Source organism: Mirounga angustirostris, unplaced genomic scaffold (genome assembly GCF_029215605.1).
Source record: "Mirounga angustirostris isolate CCGP_5_RB_7025 unplaced genomic scaffold, mMirAng1.0.hap1 SCAF_2, whole genome shotgun sequence".
NCBI classification, from domain to species: Eukaryota; Metazoa; Chordata; class Mammalia; order Carnivora; family Phocidae; genus Mirounga; species Mirounga angustirostris.
The window spans coordinates 153,803,137-153,824,163 of record NW_026991710.1 but is presented as its reverse complement, the minus strand read 5'-3'; the positions used below and the strand labels follow the sequence as shown (position 1 = coordinate 153,824,163).

The window sequence follows — 21,027 nt, the reverse complement described above, 5'->3', positions numbered from 1 at the left end:
AGACACAAATAACTAATATCAGCAACAGTAGTGGGGCCATCACTACAGATCATAAAGACATTACAATAATAATGACATATTATGAACAATTTTAAGCCAATTTAAGCCAATAACATCAAAACTTAGATGAAATAAACAAATGTCTTGAAAAACATAAACTACTACAGCTCACTCAAGAAGAAATCAATAATAATAAATGTGAATAACTCTGTTACTCTTAAATAAATACAATTTTAGTTAAAAAAACCTTCCCACAAAGAAAACTCAGGACCCAACTGGGCTCACCGATGAATTCTGCCAAACATTTAAAGAAAAAAATAATACAAATTCTGCACAAACTCTTTCAGAAAATAGAAGAGGAGGAAACACTTGCTAACTCATTCTATGAATCCAGCATTACCTTGATAACAAAACCTAATACATATTACAGGAAAAGAAAACCATTATACAAAAAGAAAACTGCAGATCAATATCCTTAGAATATAGAAGCAAAATTTCTTAACAAAATTTTAGCAAATTGAATCCAACAATATATAAGAAGGATAATATATCATGAATGTTTTATCCCAGGAATGCAAAGTTGTTTTAACTCTCAAAATCCAGATAATTCACCACATTAATAGAAAATAAGCCAATATGATCATCTCTGTAGATGCAGAAAAAGCATTTGAAAAAAATCCAAAATTCATTAATTAAGAAAAACCTCACATCACACTAGGAATTGAATGGACCTCTCTCAATCTGATAAAAAATATCCTAAGACAAAGAAACAAATAAACAAACAACTTGCAGTTAACATCATACTTCATGATAAAAGACTTAATGCTTTCCCCTAAGATCTGAGAAGAGTCAAGGATGCATACTTTTACCACTTTGAGTTAACCATGTATTGGCAATCCTATCCAATGCAATAAAGGAAGTAAAAGAAAAGAGAAGATATCCAGATTAAAAAGGAAAAAGGAAAAATGTCTTTATTTGAGGATAGTTTGATTGTCTATGTAAAGAATACTAAGGATTTACCAAAAAAAGTGATTCATAATAATTATGAGTAAATAAAATTTCAGAACACAAGGTCAATATACAAATATCAATTGTATTTCTATATACTAGCAAGGCACAATTAGAAGTTGAAATAAAAAATAATAACACAATAGTATCAAAATGTGAAATATTCAGTAATAAATGTGGCAAAATACATGTAATACCTAAAATTTAGAAAATGGAAAATCACATATATTACTGTGAGAACTTAAAGAAGACCTAAAGAAATGTGTACATATACAATGTTCATGGATCAGAAGACTCAATATTGTTACAGTATGAATTTACTCCATATTTCTATACAGCTTCAGTGTAATCCTAACAAAAATCCCATGAGGAATTTTTAAGGAAATTGATAAACTTATTCTACGATTTGTTTGGAAATGCAAAGGACCTAGAAGAGCCAAAATTATTTTTAAAAATAAGAACAAAGTTGAAAGACTCATACTGCCTGATCTCAAGACTTACAAAGCTATAATGATCAAAATAATGTAGTATTTGCATAGAGATAGGCTCATAGATCAAAGGGACAGAATAGAGAATTCAGAAACAGATCTACTTATATATTGTCTATTGATTTTCAACAAGAATGCCAAAGCAATTCAATGGAGAAAGGATAATCTTTACAACAAAGGGTACTGGAACAATAGTATTATAGCAATATACAAAATATGAATCTTGACCCTTGTCTCATAACATACATAAAAATTAACTCAAAATGGATTATAAACCTAAATGTAAAAGTTAACATATAAAATATCAAAAAAGCATAGAAAAATCTTAGTAAGTTAAGCAACAATTTCTTAAATACGATATTAAAACCATGTCAACATGTAAAAGCACACGAACATGGACTATAAAAGACATTTTCATATAAATGAAGCTGAGCAATTTCATAACCAGTAGACCTGCACAAAAAAGAAATATTAAGGGAAGATCTTTGGGCTGAAACCAGTTAGAAACCTAAGTTCCACACGTAACATTCCCTTACCTAATGAAGGATACCATAAGTGCTAAGTTTATGTATATAAAATACTTTTTCTTTTTATTTCTTGATTTCTTTAAAAGAAAATGTATTGTTAAAGGGAAAATCATCACAATGCATTGTGAAGTTATTACAAACAGAAGAGCAAAATGAGTGATATTAGTGGAACAATGAAAGGGAGGTAGATAAGTGGAACGTTCTTACATTATATGTGAGTGAAAAAAATTAATTCAAGGTAGGCTGTGATAAGTAAGGATGTATATTGTAACTTTTATAGCAACTACTAAAAAATAAAACTGAGGTATAGCAGAAAAGCAAATAGAAGAGGTAAAATGAAATACTAAAAATACTTAATTGATCTAAAAATAGATGGGAAAGAGGAGTTAATGAAAAAAAATAGGACAAATAAAAAACAAAAAGAAGATATGGGCTTAAACAAATTATATAATAATTACATTAGATGTACATGAACTAAATGCTCAAAAGGCAGAGAATGTCAGACTAGATTTTTTAAAAAGTAAGACTTAATGATATGCTGTTTGAAAGAGAGGTGCTTCTAACCCCACACTTCCAAATAACTATAGGTCAGAGAAAAAAATTCACAAAGACAATTAGAAAATATTTTTAACTGATATAGTAAATACAACATACCAAAATTTGTTGGATGCAGATAAAGTAGTGCTTAGAAAAAAAATTTAGAGCTTTAAACGACTATATAAGAAAAGAAAAACAATTTTTATTTATTTATTATTATTATTTTTTAAAGATTTTATTTATTTATTTGACAGAGAGAGAGAGACAGCAAGAGAGGAAACACAAGCAGGGGGAGTAGGAGAGGGAGAAGCAGGCTTCCCGCGGAGCAGGGAGCCCAATGCGGGGCTTGATCCCAGGACCCTGGGATCATGACCGGAGCCGAAGGCAGACACTTAACAACTGATCCACCCAGGTGCCTGAAAAACAATTTTTAAATCATTGATTTATGTTTCTACATTGAGAAGCTGGAAAAAGAAAGCAAATGTAAACACAAAATAAGATGAAGAAAGACAATAATAAATATTAAAGCCAAAATCAGTAAAAACAGACAAACAATAAGGAAAATTAACATGGCCAAAAGTTAGTTCTTTGAAAATATGAATGAAATTGATATGCTCTTAACTAAATTGATCAGGAAAAACAAAGGAAGAAGAAATAAATTACCAATATCAGAAATGAAAGAGAAGACATCACTATGGATCCTACAGACAGTGAAGGATAATAAAGTAATATTGTGAACAAGGTTATACCACCAAATTCAACAATCTAGATGAAATGAAAAAATTTCTTGAAAGACAAAAATTACAGAAACTAATATAAAATAATCAAAAATCTCCATAACCCCATATATACATTTAAAAAATTGAATAATCAAAAACTTTTTCCTAAAGACAATTTATTTTAAACATTTAAAAAATAAATACCAATCTTACATAAACTCTTTCAAAAGATAAGGAGGGAACCAGTAAAGTACAAGAAAATAAAATCATAGACCAATAATCTTCATGAATATGAATACAAAAATTCTTAACAAATTGAGTTAAAGTATTAGCTAATCAAATCTAGCCATATGTAAAAAAAGATAATTCACTGTGACTGAGTGGGGTTTATCACAGTAATGCTAGTTTAGTTTACATTTTGAAAATCAGTTAATATAGTTCATCATATATACAGAATAAAGGAGAAAAACCATTTGATCATCTCAACAGATGCAAAAAATCAACTGTTAAAATTCAACATTTTCTTTTTTTTTTAAAGATTTTATTTATTTGAGGGAGAGAGTCAGAGAAAGAGAGAGAGAGAGCATGAGCAGAGTGAAAGGCAGAGGGAGATGCAGACTCCCTGCTGAGCAGGGACCCCCCCCCCCCCCCCGATGCAGAACTTGATCCTGGGACCCAGGGATCATGACCTGAGCTGAAGGCAGATGCTTAACCAACTGAGCCACCCAGGAGCCCCAAAATTCAACGTTTTCTAATCAAAACTCTCAACAGACTATGAATCAAAGTTTGATAAAGTTTTCTTATGAAAATCTTTCAATTAACATCATACTTAAACATGGAAGACCAAATGCTTTCTCTCTAAAATCAAGAACAAGGCAAGGGTGACTCACCATTTGCATTCAGCATTATACTGGAGGTCTTAGCCAGTGAAATAAGGCAAGCAGAGAAAATATAAAGAACGGGAAAGAAGTAAAATTGTCTCTATTTACAAACAAAATAATTGTATACATAGAAATTCCTAATGAATCCAATAAAAAAAAAAAACCCTTACTTTTACCAAAACACAACTTATCAAGTTCAAAGAGCAAAATATAAAAATCAGTCATGTCTCTATATACTAGCTACAAAGAATTAAAAAATGAAATTTAAAAAAATATCACAATACATCAAAGAACATAAAATAATTAGGAATAACTTTAACAAAATTTGTGTGAAATCTCTACATATAATATTATAAAATGTTGCTAAGAGAAAATTTAAAAGACCAAAATAAATGGAGACATATACATGTTCACACACTGGAAGCCTTAATGTTGGACATTCTCCCCAATTGATCTATAATCAGTGAAATCCCAAAGTTCCTGCATGTCTTTTTGTAGAAATTGAGAAGCAGATGCTAAAATGTATATGGTGGGACACCTGGGTGGCTCAGCTGGCTAAGCATCAGACTCTTGGTTTCATCTCATGTCATGATCTCAGGGTGGTGAGATCGAGCCCAGCATCAGGCTCCATGCTCAGTGTGGAGTCTACTTGGGATTCTCTCCCTTTCTCTCTCCTTACCCTCTGCCCCTTCCCTTACTTGCACACCCTCTCCCCCACCTCAAATAAATAAATAAATAAAATCTCAATAAAATGTATATAGCAATATAAATGACACAAAATAGCAAAAAAGAAAAAAATTCTTGACAAAAGAACCAATTTGGAGGACATACATAGTCTGATTTCAGTGATTACTATGAAGATTTAGTATTTAAGATAGTATGGTATTGGCACAAAGACGAACAGACATATGGAACAGAACAAAGTCAGAAATGAGCTCAATATTAAATAGTCAATTGATTTTTTTTTGACAAAGGAGCCAAAAGAAATCAATGAAAAAAAAAGAAAGATTCTTCAAAAATGGTACTGGGACAATTGAATATTCATAGGGGGAAAATATATCTTGACCTCTAACTCATACTAAACATAAAAATTAATTCAAGATAGATGAAGACCAAATATAAATGTTAAAAATTATAGCACTTCTAGAATAAAACACAGAAAAATACCTTCATGATATTTGGGTGGCAAAGATTTCTCAGCTAGAACAAGAAAAACATTAACCATAAAAGAAAACATTGATAAATTAAATTTCATGAAATTAAAATCTGCACATTAAGAGATCCAGGCACATAAATGATCAAACATGTTACACATTAGGAGAAAATATGTGACAAATAATTTACAAATAGAATATTATATAAGTATCTCTTGCAACTCAGTAATAAGAAGATAAATAACCCATAAAAATGGGTGAAATATTTCAGCAGACTTCCAAAAGACATTTGTGCATGAAAAGATGGTCAACATCATAAGTGATCAGGGAAATAGAAATTAAAACCACAATGAGATACCACCACAAACCTATTAGAATAGCTAAAATTAAAAAGACTGACCATGCCAAGTGTTGGTGAGATTGTGGTGAGGATGAAACTCTCATACACTGCTGGCAGAATGTAAAATAATACACCACTTTGGAAAATAGTTTGGTAGTTTCTTAAAAAGTTAGACATACACTTATCATATGGTTCAGCCATTCCACTTCTAGGAATTTATCCAAAAGAAATAAAAACATATATAAAATATACATTTATTCATAATAGCCAAAAAGTGAAAACAATCCAAATGTCCATCATCAGGACAATGGATAAGTAAGTTGTGGTAGAGCCATACAATGGAATGTTACTCAGCAATGAAAAGGGGAATGTTAATGTTGGACACAAAAATATGAATCTTAAAGTAATTATGTTAAGTAAAAGAAGCCACACAAAAAAGAGTACATAGTATATAATTCCATTTATATGAAATTCCAGAATAGGCAAAACAAATAAAAAATGATAGAAATAAGATTAGTGGTTACTGGGGCAGAAGTGGAGTGTAATTGACTAGAAAGGGGCATGAGAGTTTTCCGAGGTGATGGAATTGTTCTATATCTTGATTAGGGATGGTGATTACACAGGTGTGTACATCTGTCAAAACTCAAGAAATCACACACTTAAAATGTGTGCATTTTATTGCATTTAAATTATACATCGATAAAATTGATTTTAAAAAGCAACTAAGATACCATATTTTATTCACTAGAATAATTAAAGTTGAAAAGACTTAAATATCCAGCAATAATGGAGTATGAGTGGTAGAGCCTCTTTGGAAAACTAGTTTGGCAGTTTCTTGTAAAGGTAAACATGCACTTACCCCATGACTCAACACTTCCACCCCTAGGTATTTACCCAAGAGAGATAAAAACATATTCCACAAAAAGACTTGTACAAAAACATTCACAGCAGCTTTCATCATAATTGCCCCAAACTGGAAAGAGCCCAAATACCCATCAACAGAGGAATGAATAAATTGTTGTATTTTCATGCAATGGACTATGAGCCATTCAAAAGAAGAAAGAGAAGAAGGGGAGGAGGATGAGGTTGAAGAAGAAGAAAGAAAGCAACAACCAAAAAATACAAGCAACATTAAAAAAACACTCAAAAATACTATACTGAAGAGAAGCTACACACCAAAGAGTACATATAGTATGGTTTCATTTCTATTAAATTTTGGGAGAGGCAAAGCTACTCTGTGATGCTAGAGGTCAGAATAGTTGCAGCCTCAAGGTGTGCAGGGCAAGAGCAGGGACTGATGGAGAGACTGTAAGACAAGTTTCCACTGTCATGGAAATGCTCTGTGTCATGACAGTTGTGTGACTTACACAGAAGGACGCACTTGGAAAAACTCATCAAACTATACACATGATCTGTGCATTTCAACTGAAGGAATGTAAATTAACACTGAATTTTAAAAAATTATTCAAAAAAATAGAAATTCACTTCCAAAAGCTCATGAGTCAAAAGAGAAATTATAGGGCCTTTATTAGTAGAGTACACAGCTCATGATCTTGGGGTTGTGAGTTCAAGCTTCACTTTGGGTGTGGAGCTTACTTAGAAAAAAAAACAAGAAAAAAAGAAATTATAGTAAAAATTAGGTTGAAATAGACATAGAAAATATTTCAAAGCTATTTTATAATGAAATGTCTAAATCTCAGAAGTTCAGGTATGTAGTCAAGGCAATACTTGAAGAGAAAATTGATGCTCTTAAATACTTATATTAGAAAAAGAAGAGCTAAAATAAATGAGCTACATATCCCACTTGAAAAGTTTGAGGTATGCCAGAACACACATCAAGTGGAAAGAAGGAAATAATGAAGGCCCGAAATTAATGAAATGGGAAAAAGAAGATTTGAATGGGGAGGACTGACAAAGCCAAAAGTTTATTCTTTTTTTTTAAGATTTTACTTATTTATTTTAGATAGAGAGAGCACAGTGGGGCAGAGGGGGAGGGAGAAGGACAAGCAGACTGTGCTGAGCATGAGCCCCACGCAAGACTCGATCTCGCCACCCAGAGATCATAAGCTGAGCCAAGATCAAGAGTCAGATGTTCAACCAATTGAGCCATCCAGGCGCCCCAAAAGTTGGTTCTTTTAAAAGACTAATACAACTGATAAACTGTAAGCAATATTTATCAAGACAAATGCAAGAAAGCCTCAATAAAAGATACTAGGAATAAAAAAGATGACATTAAATGGAAATGTTATGAACATTTAGTGCCAGTCCCTTTGAAAACTTAGATGGACCAAACAAATTCACAGGAAAATGTGACTCATCAAAACTGACTCAAGAAGTAGAAAACCTGAATATTCTGAAGCCATTAGAGACATTGAATCCATGTTTAAAATATCCCCACAAAGAAAACACCAGGCCCATGGGTAAAGACTTACAGGCAAATTCTACCAAAACATTCAAAGACAATTCTAATCCAACACAAACCCTTCCAGAGAACAGATAAAATAGGGAAACTTTATCCTATTCCATGAGAATAGAAAAGCTTGTTACCAGAATCAGAAAAGGAAATAGATGAATAGATACAGAGAAAGTATTTCATAAATAAGGCATCCACTCATGACTTTTAAGAAATCAAACTACGGAAAAAAATTTTTTAAGATTTTTTACTTATTTATTTGAGAGAGAGAGCACAAGCAGGGGGAGGGAAGAGGGAGAGGGAGAAGCAGGCTCCCCGCTGAGCAGGGAGCCCGACAGGGGGCTTCATCCCAGGACCCTGAGATCATGACCCTGAGATGTTTAACTGACTGAGCCCTCAGGCTCCCCAAACTGGGAACTTTTAAACCTAAAATGTTGTATCTGTCAAAAAAGTTCACAGCAAACACCTTTCATAAAAGTGAAAAATGGAAGCTGTTCCCTTTAAGAGAACCAGACATCGCATACCTCCTGACATGATATAATAGACTGTACACAGCACCACCTATTAAGTTGACTTGCCAAAATAAAGAAAGAAAAAGAAAATTGCCCCTAATTGTAATCAAGCCTCTAGATCTATCTTTTTTTTTTTTTTTAAGATTTTATTTATTTATTTGACAGAGAGAGACACAGTGGGAGCAGGATCACAAGCAGGGGGAGAGGGAGAGGGAGAAGCAGGCTTTCCCGCAGAGCAGGGAGCCCGACGCGGGGCTCGATCCCAGGACCCTGAGATCACGACCTGAGCCGAAGGCAGACGCTTAACGACTGAGCCACCCAGGTGCCCCTAGATCTATCTTCCAGTCAACCTACGGCAGCTCCAAAGAGACAAACACCTGCCATCTTCATGATCTTGAGTTGTCAACCCAGAATGACTCATTTTTTCAACAAATAAATGGCATGGGAAAAGTAAAGTGGAGGGGATGTTACAGATTAAAAGAGGTTTAAAATTAATCTTCAGGGGCGCCTGGGTGGCTCAGTTGGTTAAGCGACTGCCTTCGGCTCAGGTCATGATCCTGGAGTCCCGGGATCGAGTCCCGCATCGGGCTCCCTGCTCGGCGGGGGGTCTGCTTCTCCCTCTGACCCTTCTCCCTCTCATGCTCTCTGTCTCTCATTCTCTCTCTCAAATAAATAAATAAAATCTTTAAAAAAAAATTAATCTTCAAGTAAAAGTTTATTAAAGAGAGAGACTTAAATGTATCAACCAAGTGCAATGTTTGGACTTTGGATTTTAATTCAAACAAATCAATTTATAAAGACATTTTTTGAGAAAATCATGGAAATTTGAACACAGATTTGTTATTAGGCCATATTAAGACATTATTAAGTGTAATAATGTATTGTGATTACTTTAAAAAAAAAAAAACCTCTATATGGGGGCGCCTGGGTGGCTCAGTCAGTGAAGCGTCTGTCTTTGGCTCAGGTCATGATCTCAGGGTCCTGGGATCGAACCCTACATCGGGCTCCCCGCCCAGTGGGGAGCCTCCCTCTCCCTCTGCCTGCCATTCTGCCTGCTTGTGTGCTCTCTCTATCAAATAAATAAATAAAATCTTTAAAAAAACAAAACCAAAAAAACCCTCTATATGTTAAAGATACATACCTTGAAATATTTAGAGCTGAAATGATTTGATGTCTGGGATTTGCTTAAAAATGTGCCATGAGATAAGACAAATAAAACACTTGGCAAAACATTGATAATTATAAAATTGGGTGATGGGTGGTACATGGGTACATGGGGGTACATTATCTAGTCTCTTTGCCTTTGTTGGAAACCCTCTATAATAACAACTTAAAAGACAAATAATGCCGATGATGGTAACAACAACAAATGTTATTTTAAAAAGAAAACAAAAAAGGCAAGAGGCCCTGCTCTTCCTTTGCCATCACAGAGCCTCCCAGGGAGACCAGGCTGCTGGTCTCCAGCACACCTCCATGGCTTTTGCTTATACCATTTCCTCCTCCCAGAAGAATTCCTTTTGTGCTTGTCTTTCCAGATCTAAGTCCTGCCTATCCTGCACCCCCAGCTCACCTGCTACTCTAGCAGATGGCTGTTGGAGTGAGTGAACCCCCACTCGCTCCTCAAGTAACAACGCCCATCTGTCTATGCCTTTGGATAAACACCTCTAATCGCTCCATGTGGTTCAAATAGGGTTGACCCCAGTACCCACATTCCCTCAGAAGCAGACCAATGACTCAGGTCTGACTGGTGGGAATACCACAGCTCTGTCCACACTCAGTGCAGGAATGGACAAGTTACCCAGGCAGGACCAATTAACCAAAGAGTTTCAGCCTCCACACTTGCACTGGAAATATTAGAAAAGAGGAACTTTCTCTTTACAAGGTAGCTAGGTCAGAAGACTGAAAGCTTGGAGTGGTTGTGGCCATCTTCCTAAAAATGAGAGAAGATCCTGCCTAAGGGAGAAGGCCTTCTCAAAAAGCAGACTCAGAGCCATACAATTATAATCCCTGAACATAGCCACACCTCCTTCCCTCAATCTTCCAGTACATTCGTTAATAAAATGCCCTTGTGTGTGTGTGTGCGTGTGTGCATGCGCACGCGCATACTTGAGAAAGAAAATTCATTCTCTTTAGGATCAAGAACAAGGGTGTCTGCCATCACCACTTGTACTCACATTGAGCTGGAGGTCCTATACATTTCATTAAAGTAAGAAAAAGAAACAAATGGTATAAGGCATATAGTGTCTGAAATATTTTTCGCCTTTTACTGTCTAATGACATGCTAATTGAGTCCACATCCTTCACTTTGCCATTGACCCTTTACCATGAACTTAATGGCCTGCCTGCCACCTGATTCCCTACCCACCAGTCTGCTGGTCAGTGACCAAACCAGTCAATCAGAAAAGGTCTGGAAATCAGAGGCAGTGCCTGAAAGGAGTGTGTCCAGGCAGCCTGAAAGGATCCTGGGAGAGAAATTTGATCAACCGGTTTTGGAAGTGTCCAGGGGAGCCCCTCTCTAGGTATGGGGTCTATAGGCCCCACAGTTCTATCCCAGGGGGTGGACTTGGGGGAACAGTTGGAACTTTTGTTTTCTCAGAATCTAGAAAGCTAAGAGGGAAAGGGCTTTGAGCCAGGCTGAGGATGGAGGCTCCTGCGGAATGAGGAAGTGAAAAAGGAGCTGCTGGTCACAAGTGTGATTATTCTGTGGCAGTTCCAAGCTAAACCAATGTGAAGTTGATAACGCACTGAGCCGTGTCTCCCTTATCTCTCATGATCTTCCCACATCACAGAGGAGGGATTCAGGTGGGTCGAACAGGCTTCCCAAGGCCCTGTCTTTGGAAACAAAAGTCCTATTATGTTTGGATGTGCGTGTTTCGGCACTGAGAAGACACTAAATTGCTCTAGAATCTGGAGAACCCTATGTTAAAGGGTTACTTTGACAGTCCTCTCAGGGCCCCCGTGCATTACAGAACCTGGTGGGAGGAGAACAGTCCCAGAGGTGCTCTCTCAGCTCTGCTCAAGGTGAGCCAGACCCTGGGTGGACCCTAAGGGATCCCAGGCAACCCCCAAGACCAATTTGGACCAGAAAGCTGATTTGGGTTATTTATCACAAAGGACACATACTTCTAGAGACTGATATCTTTATCCTTTATCCAGAGAGATGCAACCTTTCCCAATATTAGGGCACCTGAGAGACTCATCAGAAGTTGCCCAGTAACTTTGGATTGGCCAGCACCTTGCTGAGCTTGACTCCATGTATGTTCAAGGATGTTTATTGTCCAGTATGTAATGGCAAAAGACTAGAAATTAACCTGAATTCCCATTCATATAAGACTAGTTAAATTATGAGACATCTACAACATAAAATTATGAGGCTATTAAAAAGGCACAGGCTTTTAATAAGGCAGGCTGTTAATAAGGCAGTCCTCTAAACTGATAAAGAATAATTTCTGAAATACATTTAAAAAGTTAAAATTTGTAAAAAGCAATGTGCAAAAGAACATGTACAGGGCGCCTGGGTGGCTCAGTTGGTTAAGCGACTGCCTTCGGCTCAGGTCATGATCCTGGAGTCCCAGGATCGAGTCCCACATCGGGCTCCCTGCTCAGCGGGGGGTCTCTTCTCCCTCTGCCGTCTTCCCTCTTGTGCTCTCTGTCTCTCATTCTCTCTCTCTCAAATAAATAAATAAAATCTTAAAAAAAAAAAAGAACATGTACATTACACTATCATTCGTGTGAAAAATATTTAAATTTAAAAACACATAGCTGTTTTTAAATTCTGATCCATAAAAGCCTGATAATAGAAGCCTCTGGAAAGGGGAGCTCAGGAAATGGGCCACAGAGGTAAGAGGGAGATCTGCCTTTCCCTTTATATTCTTTCGCACCATTTGGATTTTGTGACTGTATTAAGCATTGTTTTTATTTTAAAATATAAAAAAGTAAAGAAGCTAGGCTATCTTTCCAAAGCAAGGTATATTTACATTTAATCCAGACTGGGGAGAGTTTAGCAAATCATCAGTATGCATGTGAGAGTACAGCTTTCTAGGGACCACATATTTGAATCCCCCGACTCAGTTTCTCTCCCTTGGCCAGCACAGCAGAATCTCTGAGATTCCTACTTCCTTTTACTGTTTTTTCTTTTTCAAACTCTCAACCCCTTCCCTTCTTCTTGCACTTGCCATGACATCATGATTCATTTCAATATACTTTCATAGCATGCTAACATTTCCAACCAGACCATTCATTCGTTCTGATTATAAATGATGCTGGCACCCCCTGCTGAGATGAGGGGAGGCTGATTGCCCTCACCTGGTTCCTGTCAATCCACATGCTAGTGTTCTGGGAAGGCTCTCTGCTGCATTAATCCTGCCTCCTGTGGATTCCTGTAAGTTTCAGTGCCACACTCACCTGGTTCCTGTCACTCCACATATGAGTGGCTTCTGGGAACACTCTCTGTCTGCTGCATTAATCCTGCCCCCTGTGGATTCCTGTAAATTTCAGGGCTGAATGGCCCTTTTGTCCCCTGAGGGTTCTATTCTTCCTGCTGACCTCATCCTCAATCCCTTCTCCTCTGAGACCTTGGACCCATTCCCTTGTATGATTCCCTTTCTGCAGTTTTCAATTTCTTTATTATTTTTTTTAAAGATTTTATTTATTTGACAGAGAGAGACACAGTGAGAGAGGGAACACAAGCAGGGGGAGTGGGGGAGGGAGAAGCAGGCTTCCCACCCAGCAGGGAGCCCGATGCGGAGCTCGATCCCAGGACCCTGAGATCATGACCTGAGCCAAAGGCAGACGCTTAACGACTGAGCCACACAGGCACCCCTGCAGTTTTCAATTACTTTAATCTCTGATCTCCTCAGCTCATTTCTCCTACCCTTCTCATTCTCCTGTGCCTGATCACAAAGCCTCCCAGATTGTACAGGTTTCAGATGGAGATTATAACAGAAGACCCTTGAGATCTGACAATTTCCATCAGGGCAATGCTGGACCATTCCAACTCATGAATCTAGGAACTATATGCTTTTTGACCAAATTTCTTAACAGACATCTTTCTGGGTAGAAAGTATTGCATAGTGAAAAGAGTCCAGATCTGACCCAGAGTGCTGTTGTTTGAATCTTTGCTCTGTCCTTTGTCAGCTGGGTCTTAGGCAAATTACTTTTACTTCATTGAACTCCAGCTTTCTTTCTAAAAAATAAAAAAGAATCCTTACTTCACAGAGTAGTAAAGAAGATTACATGAATTTTGTATGTAAAGGGTTTATTTCAGTGTCTTGGCTCAGAACCAATGCTTAGTGAACATAGTTCTCTCCCCCTGGATGTTTTCCAGCTTCGTTTCATAGAAACTATGCCATGTAAACTCTCACTAACATATGCAGGAATACCATTTGTCAGACATACATATGTAAATCAATTAATATGTGTAAAACAATTTATAAAATAATATATAAATTTTATAAATAACAACATATAAATAATATGTAATAATTACATAAATGGATGATGTAAATTGATTTACATATATAAACTGATTTACACAAAGGTATATAGATCATATACATATGGCCCAAGAGACAATAACTTTTTTAAAAAATAGGAAAGCAAGTAGAGGAAAAGCATGTTTAGAAGGAGAAAGGAATGAGCAGGTAGTTGGGGAAAAGGACGGCTGAGAAGAAGGTGAGGGAATGTGTGGGAATGAGAAGCAAACAAAGTTCTGATCAATAAGAAGCTCACCTCCATTGATAGTTTGTTAACAAGTTATTTATGACCTAATTTGTAAACCTAACCCATTCAGAATAACAGGAAACAGGAAGAGAAATGGAAGGTTGCCATAGAAAGAGAGATATGTTCCTACTTATTGCCTGCTGAAAGGTGAGCCAAAGTAGTTAAGTACATCCATGGGTCACCTCAGGTTCCAGCAAGATCAAATCACCAGAGGGCAGGGCTATAAATGGAAAAAGGAATACAGATAAAGGTATACATGTAAATGGAATGGAAAATGTGGTAGAGTTGGGTAAAGTAATCCATCCTTATCAGGGTAGATCAAGGGTTTTCTAAGTAGTCTCCTTCAACACCTTACCATATGATACAGACTGAAGTGATGTTGAGACTTCCTTATCTGAAATCCACTGGATGATTTCCACTTTTGGATATAACAGAGTAACTGTCCATATCCATATCAGCCCTCCCACCATAAACAACCATAAAATTGGACAAAATATATAACACAACTGTTTTCAGACAGTGGATAACAGGCAGTATAAGACCCCAGTCCCCAAGAGAAAGAAAACCTGCAAGGTGAACTCATGATCATCCTGGGAACAATTTTGTATAGATGGCAGAGGGTTACAGTCTAATCTAAGCAGAGGGAGGTCTAATCTAAGCATAGTAGTCTTACTGAGCTCAGGAGTCAGCATTCACAGTTTGGGCTAGCTGAAGCAACTGGACACTGCAGGACAAGGCAAAGAATAAGAAAGAGACATGCAGGGGCACCTGGGTGGCTCAGTTGGTTAAGCGTCTGCCTTCGGCTCAGGTCATGATCCCAGGGTCCTGGGATCAAGCTCTGCATCGGGCTCCCTGCTCTGCGGGAAGCCTGCTTCTCCCTCTCCCACTCCCCCTGCTTGTGTTCCCTCTCTCGCTGTGTCTCTCTCTGTCAAATAAATAAATAAAATCTTTTAAAAAAAAAAAAGAGAAAGAAGGAGACATGCATATAAAATGCCCAAAAGTTGTGTTTGGGTTACACGTGAGGCCTTGGATGAGTCTTTACCTGCACACATAGGTAAAGACTACAAAGGATTACCTGTGAGGTTAATATGGGCTTGAGAATGGAACAGAGATATGAGATCAAGAAGTCCTGGGGATATTGGAGATCCATAACAGCAGAGTAGAGAGATGTTACTAATACTTTGTTAACATCTTGGGCATCAGGCTGAGACATCAGAAAATTGTGCTTTAAGAGTAAGAACTACACCCTAGAATAAGTCTTATCTTAGACTCACCCTAAAAAAACAACAAACCTAAAGCCAAGCTCTGGAAAATGTCTAAGAGACAAAGTTTTGAGGGTGAGTCCCATGAAGTTAGAGGGCTGGGAATAACAAACGGTGTAAAAAAGCATAAAATCAAGTCAAGTTCAAAGGGATCAACCAGTGATCGAACTGATTACTAGAACAAAAATCAATGCTCTACTGAGGAAAATAATATATTCCATAGTTTTTAAAATGTGTCATCAATAATATCCAAAAATTACTAGATGTGTCCCCCATGAAGAACAAAAACCAGGAAAATGTGACCATCGGGGTGCGTGGGTGGCTCAGTTGGTTGCACATCTGACCCTTGATTTCAGCTGAAGTCACAGTCTCTGGATTATGAGATTACACCCCACATTGGGCTCCACACTGGGCGTGGAGCCTGCTTAAGATTCTCCTCTCTCTCTCCCTCTGCCTCTCTCTTTCTCTCTTGCTCTCCTTCCTTCTCTTAAAAAAAAAGAAAAAAGAAAAATGTGACCATTGTCAAGAAAAAAAATAAGCAGGGGTTCCTGGGTGGCTCAGTTGTTAAGCATCTGCCTTCAGCTCAGGTCATGATCCCAGGGTCCTGGGATCGAGCCCCGCATTGGGCTCCCTGCTCAGCGGGGAGCCTGCTTCTCCCTCTCCCACTCCCCCTGCTTGTGTTCCCTCTCTCGCTGTGTCTATCTCTGTCAAATAAATAAAATCTTTAAAAAAATTTTTTTAAATTAAAAAATAATAAGGGAATATTATGAACAATTTTATGCCAGTGCATTTGATTACTTAGATAAAATGGACTTATTCCTTAAATAGCACAACTTATAAAAACTAACTCAAGAAGAAATTCAAAATCTGAATAGTACTACATGTGTTACAGAAATTGAATTTTTTGTTTTAAGTAGGTTCCACACCCAGCATGGAGCCCAGTGCTGGACTCGAACTCAGGACCCTGAGATCAAGACCAGAGCTGAGATCGAGAGTCAGACACACAACCAGTTGAGCCACCCAGGTGCCCCAGAAATTGAATTTTTAATTGAAGAAAATTTCCCATAAAGTGAGCACCAGTCTCTGATGGTTTCACAGAGGAATTCTATAAAATACTTAAGAAAGATACAGTATCATTCTTATGCAAACTGTTTCAGAAAATAGAGGAAAAGAAGAATCTTCAATTCAACTTGTGAGGCCAGTACCATGGGCTGAATAATTGTGTCTCCCCCCCAACCCCCCAAATTCATATGCTGAAACCCTAACCTTCAAGGTAATGGTATTGGGAGGTGGAGCCTTTGGGAGGTAATTGGTTCATAAGGAAATAGCCATCATAAATGGGATTTAGTGCCTTTGTAAGAAAGACCTAAGAGAGATCCCTTGCCCCTTTTACCACAGGAGGACACAGCAAAAAGAAGACTATGAACCAGGAAATGGACCCTCACCAGACACCAAATCTTCTAGTGCCTTGATCGTGGACTTCCTAGACTCCAGAACTGTGAGAAATAAATGTCTGTTGTTTATAAGCCACTTAGTCTGTGGTATTTTGTTATAGCAGCCCAAATGGACTGAGACAGCCAGTATAAATCTGGTAACAAAACCAGAAAAGGGCATTACAATGAAGAGAGTTATAGATACATAAGCTTCATGAAATTCTTAACAAGCACAATTAGTAATATTAACAAATTCTTCAAAAGTACAATTAACAATATTAACAAATAAAATTCAATAATAGATTTAAAAAAATAATGCACATGACCAAGTGGGGTTTATCCTGGAAATGAGAGATTATTTTAACATTTGAAAACTGATCAAGGTAATTTACCACATTAACAGAGCAAAGGAGGAAACTTATTTAACCTTTTCAAAAGATGAAGAAGAGTAATTTAACAAAATTCAACAGGCTTCAGGTACCTGGGTGGCTCAGTCGGTTGGGTGTCTGTCTTTGGCTTGGGTCGTGATCCCAGGGTTCTGGGATCCAGTCCCGTGCTGGGCTCCCCGCTCAGTGGGGAGTCTGCTTCTCCCTCTGCCCCTCCCCCTGATTGTGATCTCTCTCTCTCTCTCTCTCAAATAAGTAAATAAAAATATTTTTAAAAATTCAACAGGCTTTTGTGATTTTAAAAAGTAACTCCCAGCAAATTATAAATAGAAAGAAAATTCTTCTACTTGATAAAGAACATCTATAAAAAATACCCTACAGCTAATCCTATATTTGATGATGAAAGACTAAAGGCTTTCTCTAATATTAGAAACAAGGCAGGGATCTTATCTCTTACTCCTCTATTCAATATTTTGCTGGAGGTTCTCCCCAGTGAAATAAGGCAAATAAAGAAATAAATATTGGAAAGAAAAATGTAAAGCTGTCTTTGTTCATAGATAGCAGAGTTGTTTATGTAGAAAATCCTTGAGGCATCTACAAGAAAACAATTATTAATAAGTGAATTTATCAATTTCCCCATATAGATGACCGATACACTAAAACTCATTGCATTTCTACATAACAGGAGCAAAATAATTGGAAAATTAAATTTTAAAAAATGATCTAGCAGTAGGAATAAAAACATAAGATACAGAGGAAAAAGCTTATGAAAGATGTGCATGATCTCTATATTAAAAACTATAAAAAATTGCTGAGAGAAGTTTTAAAATATCTTTACAAATGGAAATATATATCATGTTTATGTATAAGAAGGTTCAGTGTTACTAAGACATCCATTCTTTCTATAATCATCCACAGATTCTATGCATTCCCAATATAAGCCCAGCAGATTTTTTTTTAATTGACAAACTGATCCTAAAATATATATGTGAAAATGCAAAGGACCTAGAAAAAGCTAACAGAATTTTGAAGAGGAGTTAAATTAGGGAGCTTTTACTATGTAATATCAAGAGTTACTCTAAAGTAACAGTAATCAAGACCGTGTCATAATAGTGTAAAGATAAACATATAGATCAATTAAACCAAATAGAAAATGCAGATAGACCCATGCATATACTATCAATTGATTTTCCTCAAAGGCACCAAAGAATTTCAATAAGGAAAGAAAAGTCTTTTCAACAAATGATTTTTTTTCCTTGTTGAAAAAATTAAGCTCGACATTACCTATACCATACACAAAAATTCACCTTTTATGGACCATAGACCTAAATGTAAGAACTAAATCTATAAAACTTCTAAAAGGAAACTTAAGAGATAATTTTCATGACCTTGTGAGAGGCAAAGATTTCTGAGTACACAAAAATCAGAAGCCACAAAAGAAAAATCTTGATAAATTATACTTTATCAAAATTAAAACCCTCTGTTCTTCAAAATACACCTTTAAGAAAATAAAAAGGCAAACCACAGACTGGGAGAAGATATTTGCAATACATATATTAGACAAAGGACTTTCATTCAGGATATATAAAGAACTCTAGCAATTTAATTTTAAAAAGACTTACAACCCAATTTAAAAATAGGTAAAAGACTAACAGATGTTTTGTGAAAGAAGATATATGAATGACATGGAAGTACATGAAAAGTGTTCAACTTCATTAATCATCAGAGAAATGAAAATTAAACTCCAGTGAGATTTCACTACAGTGGCTTAAATTTTAAAAACTGACAATACTAAATGTTGATGAAGATGTGGAGCAGGAACTCTCATACATTGATAGTGAGATTGTAAAATGATACAACCACTTTGGAAAAGTTAGGAAGTTTCCTATAAATTTGAGCATATATACTTAACAAATGATCCAGTAATTCCACTTCTAGGTATTTACTCAAGAGACACAAAGACTTGTATGTAATATTCGTAACGGCATTATTCAGAATAGCAAAAAACAAAAACAAAAACCAAAACCCTGGAAACAACTCACATGTTCATCAATAGATAAAAGAATAAACAAATTGTCATATATCCATACTCCAGAATAAAAAAAGAAACAGACTACTGATACATACAACATCTCTGGTGAATCCCAAAAACAAATAAGCAAAGGAAGTCAGACTCTAAAGAGCACAGACTCTATGATTCCAATTATATGAAGTTCTAGAACAGGTAAAACTAATCTATAGTTACAGAAACCAGGTAAGTGGTTACCTGGTATGGGATAGTTAGGATGGGACTGGCTGCAAAAGAGCACTAGGGAAGTTTCTGGGGTGAGGCAAATATTCTGGTTGTTGCTATTGTCATATGGATATATGCATTTGTCAAAACTCATTGAGCTGTACATTGAAGTATGTACATTGTATTCTTTATTAATTATACCTCAGTACAGTAGATTTTTTTAAAAAAATCTACCCCTACCTTCCCAGTGCCCCCAGGTGTTGCTATGGTGAAATTTCCCAGCTCCCCTACCAGGAGCTAGTCTTTACCTTCACCAAGTCCCATGCTTTTGTGTACCCTTTATCGATCACTCATCACATGCTATTATGTGTCTGCCACTCTTTGCGGAGCATGAGCTGCTTGAGGTCAGGGACTGATGTGACCACCCATCCACGTTTTCATTACTAAAACCGGGAGAATCCCAGGCAAATACGGGTATGTAGGGATCCCAAGGTTTTGCTTTGTTGCTCTCATGCAAACAAGCCCCGAGAGGTGAAGCCAGGGGCGGTGGTGGATCCAGGCCCAGATGCCAAGTTCACTGTGTCCTGCCCATAGCTCTGGCCTCTCTACCATGACGTTGGGTGTTCTGGAAGGCAGATAAACAAGCCCTGTTGAAGTTTTATGGAGAGCAGACACCTTCCAGAGCCCCATCTCCAGGAAGCCGCAACTCCCCACCATCTGGCCTGCCATTTCCCCACTCCTGAAAGTCATCTGACTCCAGGGAGAGTCAACAGTTTCCTTTCTCCCCACGCCTCCCAAACCCGCGGCCAAGTGCCTGTACTACCTGGGCTTAGTGCTGACCTTTCGGGGAGCAGTTTGGTCGGAAAGTGACGTTAGATAAACAAAAACAGCCTTCAGGTTTTCCAGAGCAGGCTTATTTTCTTCTTCAGGTCGCGGGTCGAAAAATACCCAGTGGGAGGGAGGAGAGGGTGCCTGAGGGAGTGACCCTGCTTCCCAGACCTTGGGCCTGTGTCCTCTCAGGCTTGTCCCTCGGGGCCTCCTTTGCCAGAACTCAGTTCTCAGTGGGGAGAGGGGATGGGGGCTGGGGAGGCTGGGGATTTCAACAATGCCACTGTGTCTGGCAGCGGAGCGGGATGCTTGACCTGATTAGGCTCCACGAGCCTGGGGAGAGGGAAGGAGCAAAGGCAGTCTTGAGAAACTGTTTCCATTCACCCCCAACAGACTATTCTTCCCTGTGTCTCCACCAGGGCCTCTTCTTCGGGGGAAAACGCTGTATCGTCTCCTTTCCACAAAGTCATCATGGCGTTTCTCCTCTCCGCCTGGACAAAAGCTTTGACTTGCCTGTCCTCCCTCCCTTTTGTCTTTCCTTCCCACCAACTAGCTCCCAAACAGAGGGTTTTTCACACTTGCTGC

The 21,027-nt window shown here is 37.5% G+C and overlaps 1 protein-coding gene across 1 annotated transcript in view; it reads left to right on the top strand.

Moving 5' to 3' along the window:
- Positions 1–17,107, top strand: part of SCARA3 (scavenger receptor class A member 3) — a 70,390-nt gene extending 53,283 nt beyond the window's left edge. Inside the window, exon 6 of the mRNA XM_054508668.2 lies at positions 16,961–17,107. Coding sequence (XP_054364643.2) covers positions 16,961–17,034 — 74 coding nt within the window. The 3' untranslated portion in view covers positions 17,035–17,107. The remainder of the gene's footprint in view (positions 1–16,960) is intronic.
- The last annotated feature ends 3,920 nt before the right edge of the window (positions 17,108–21,027 follow it).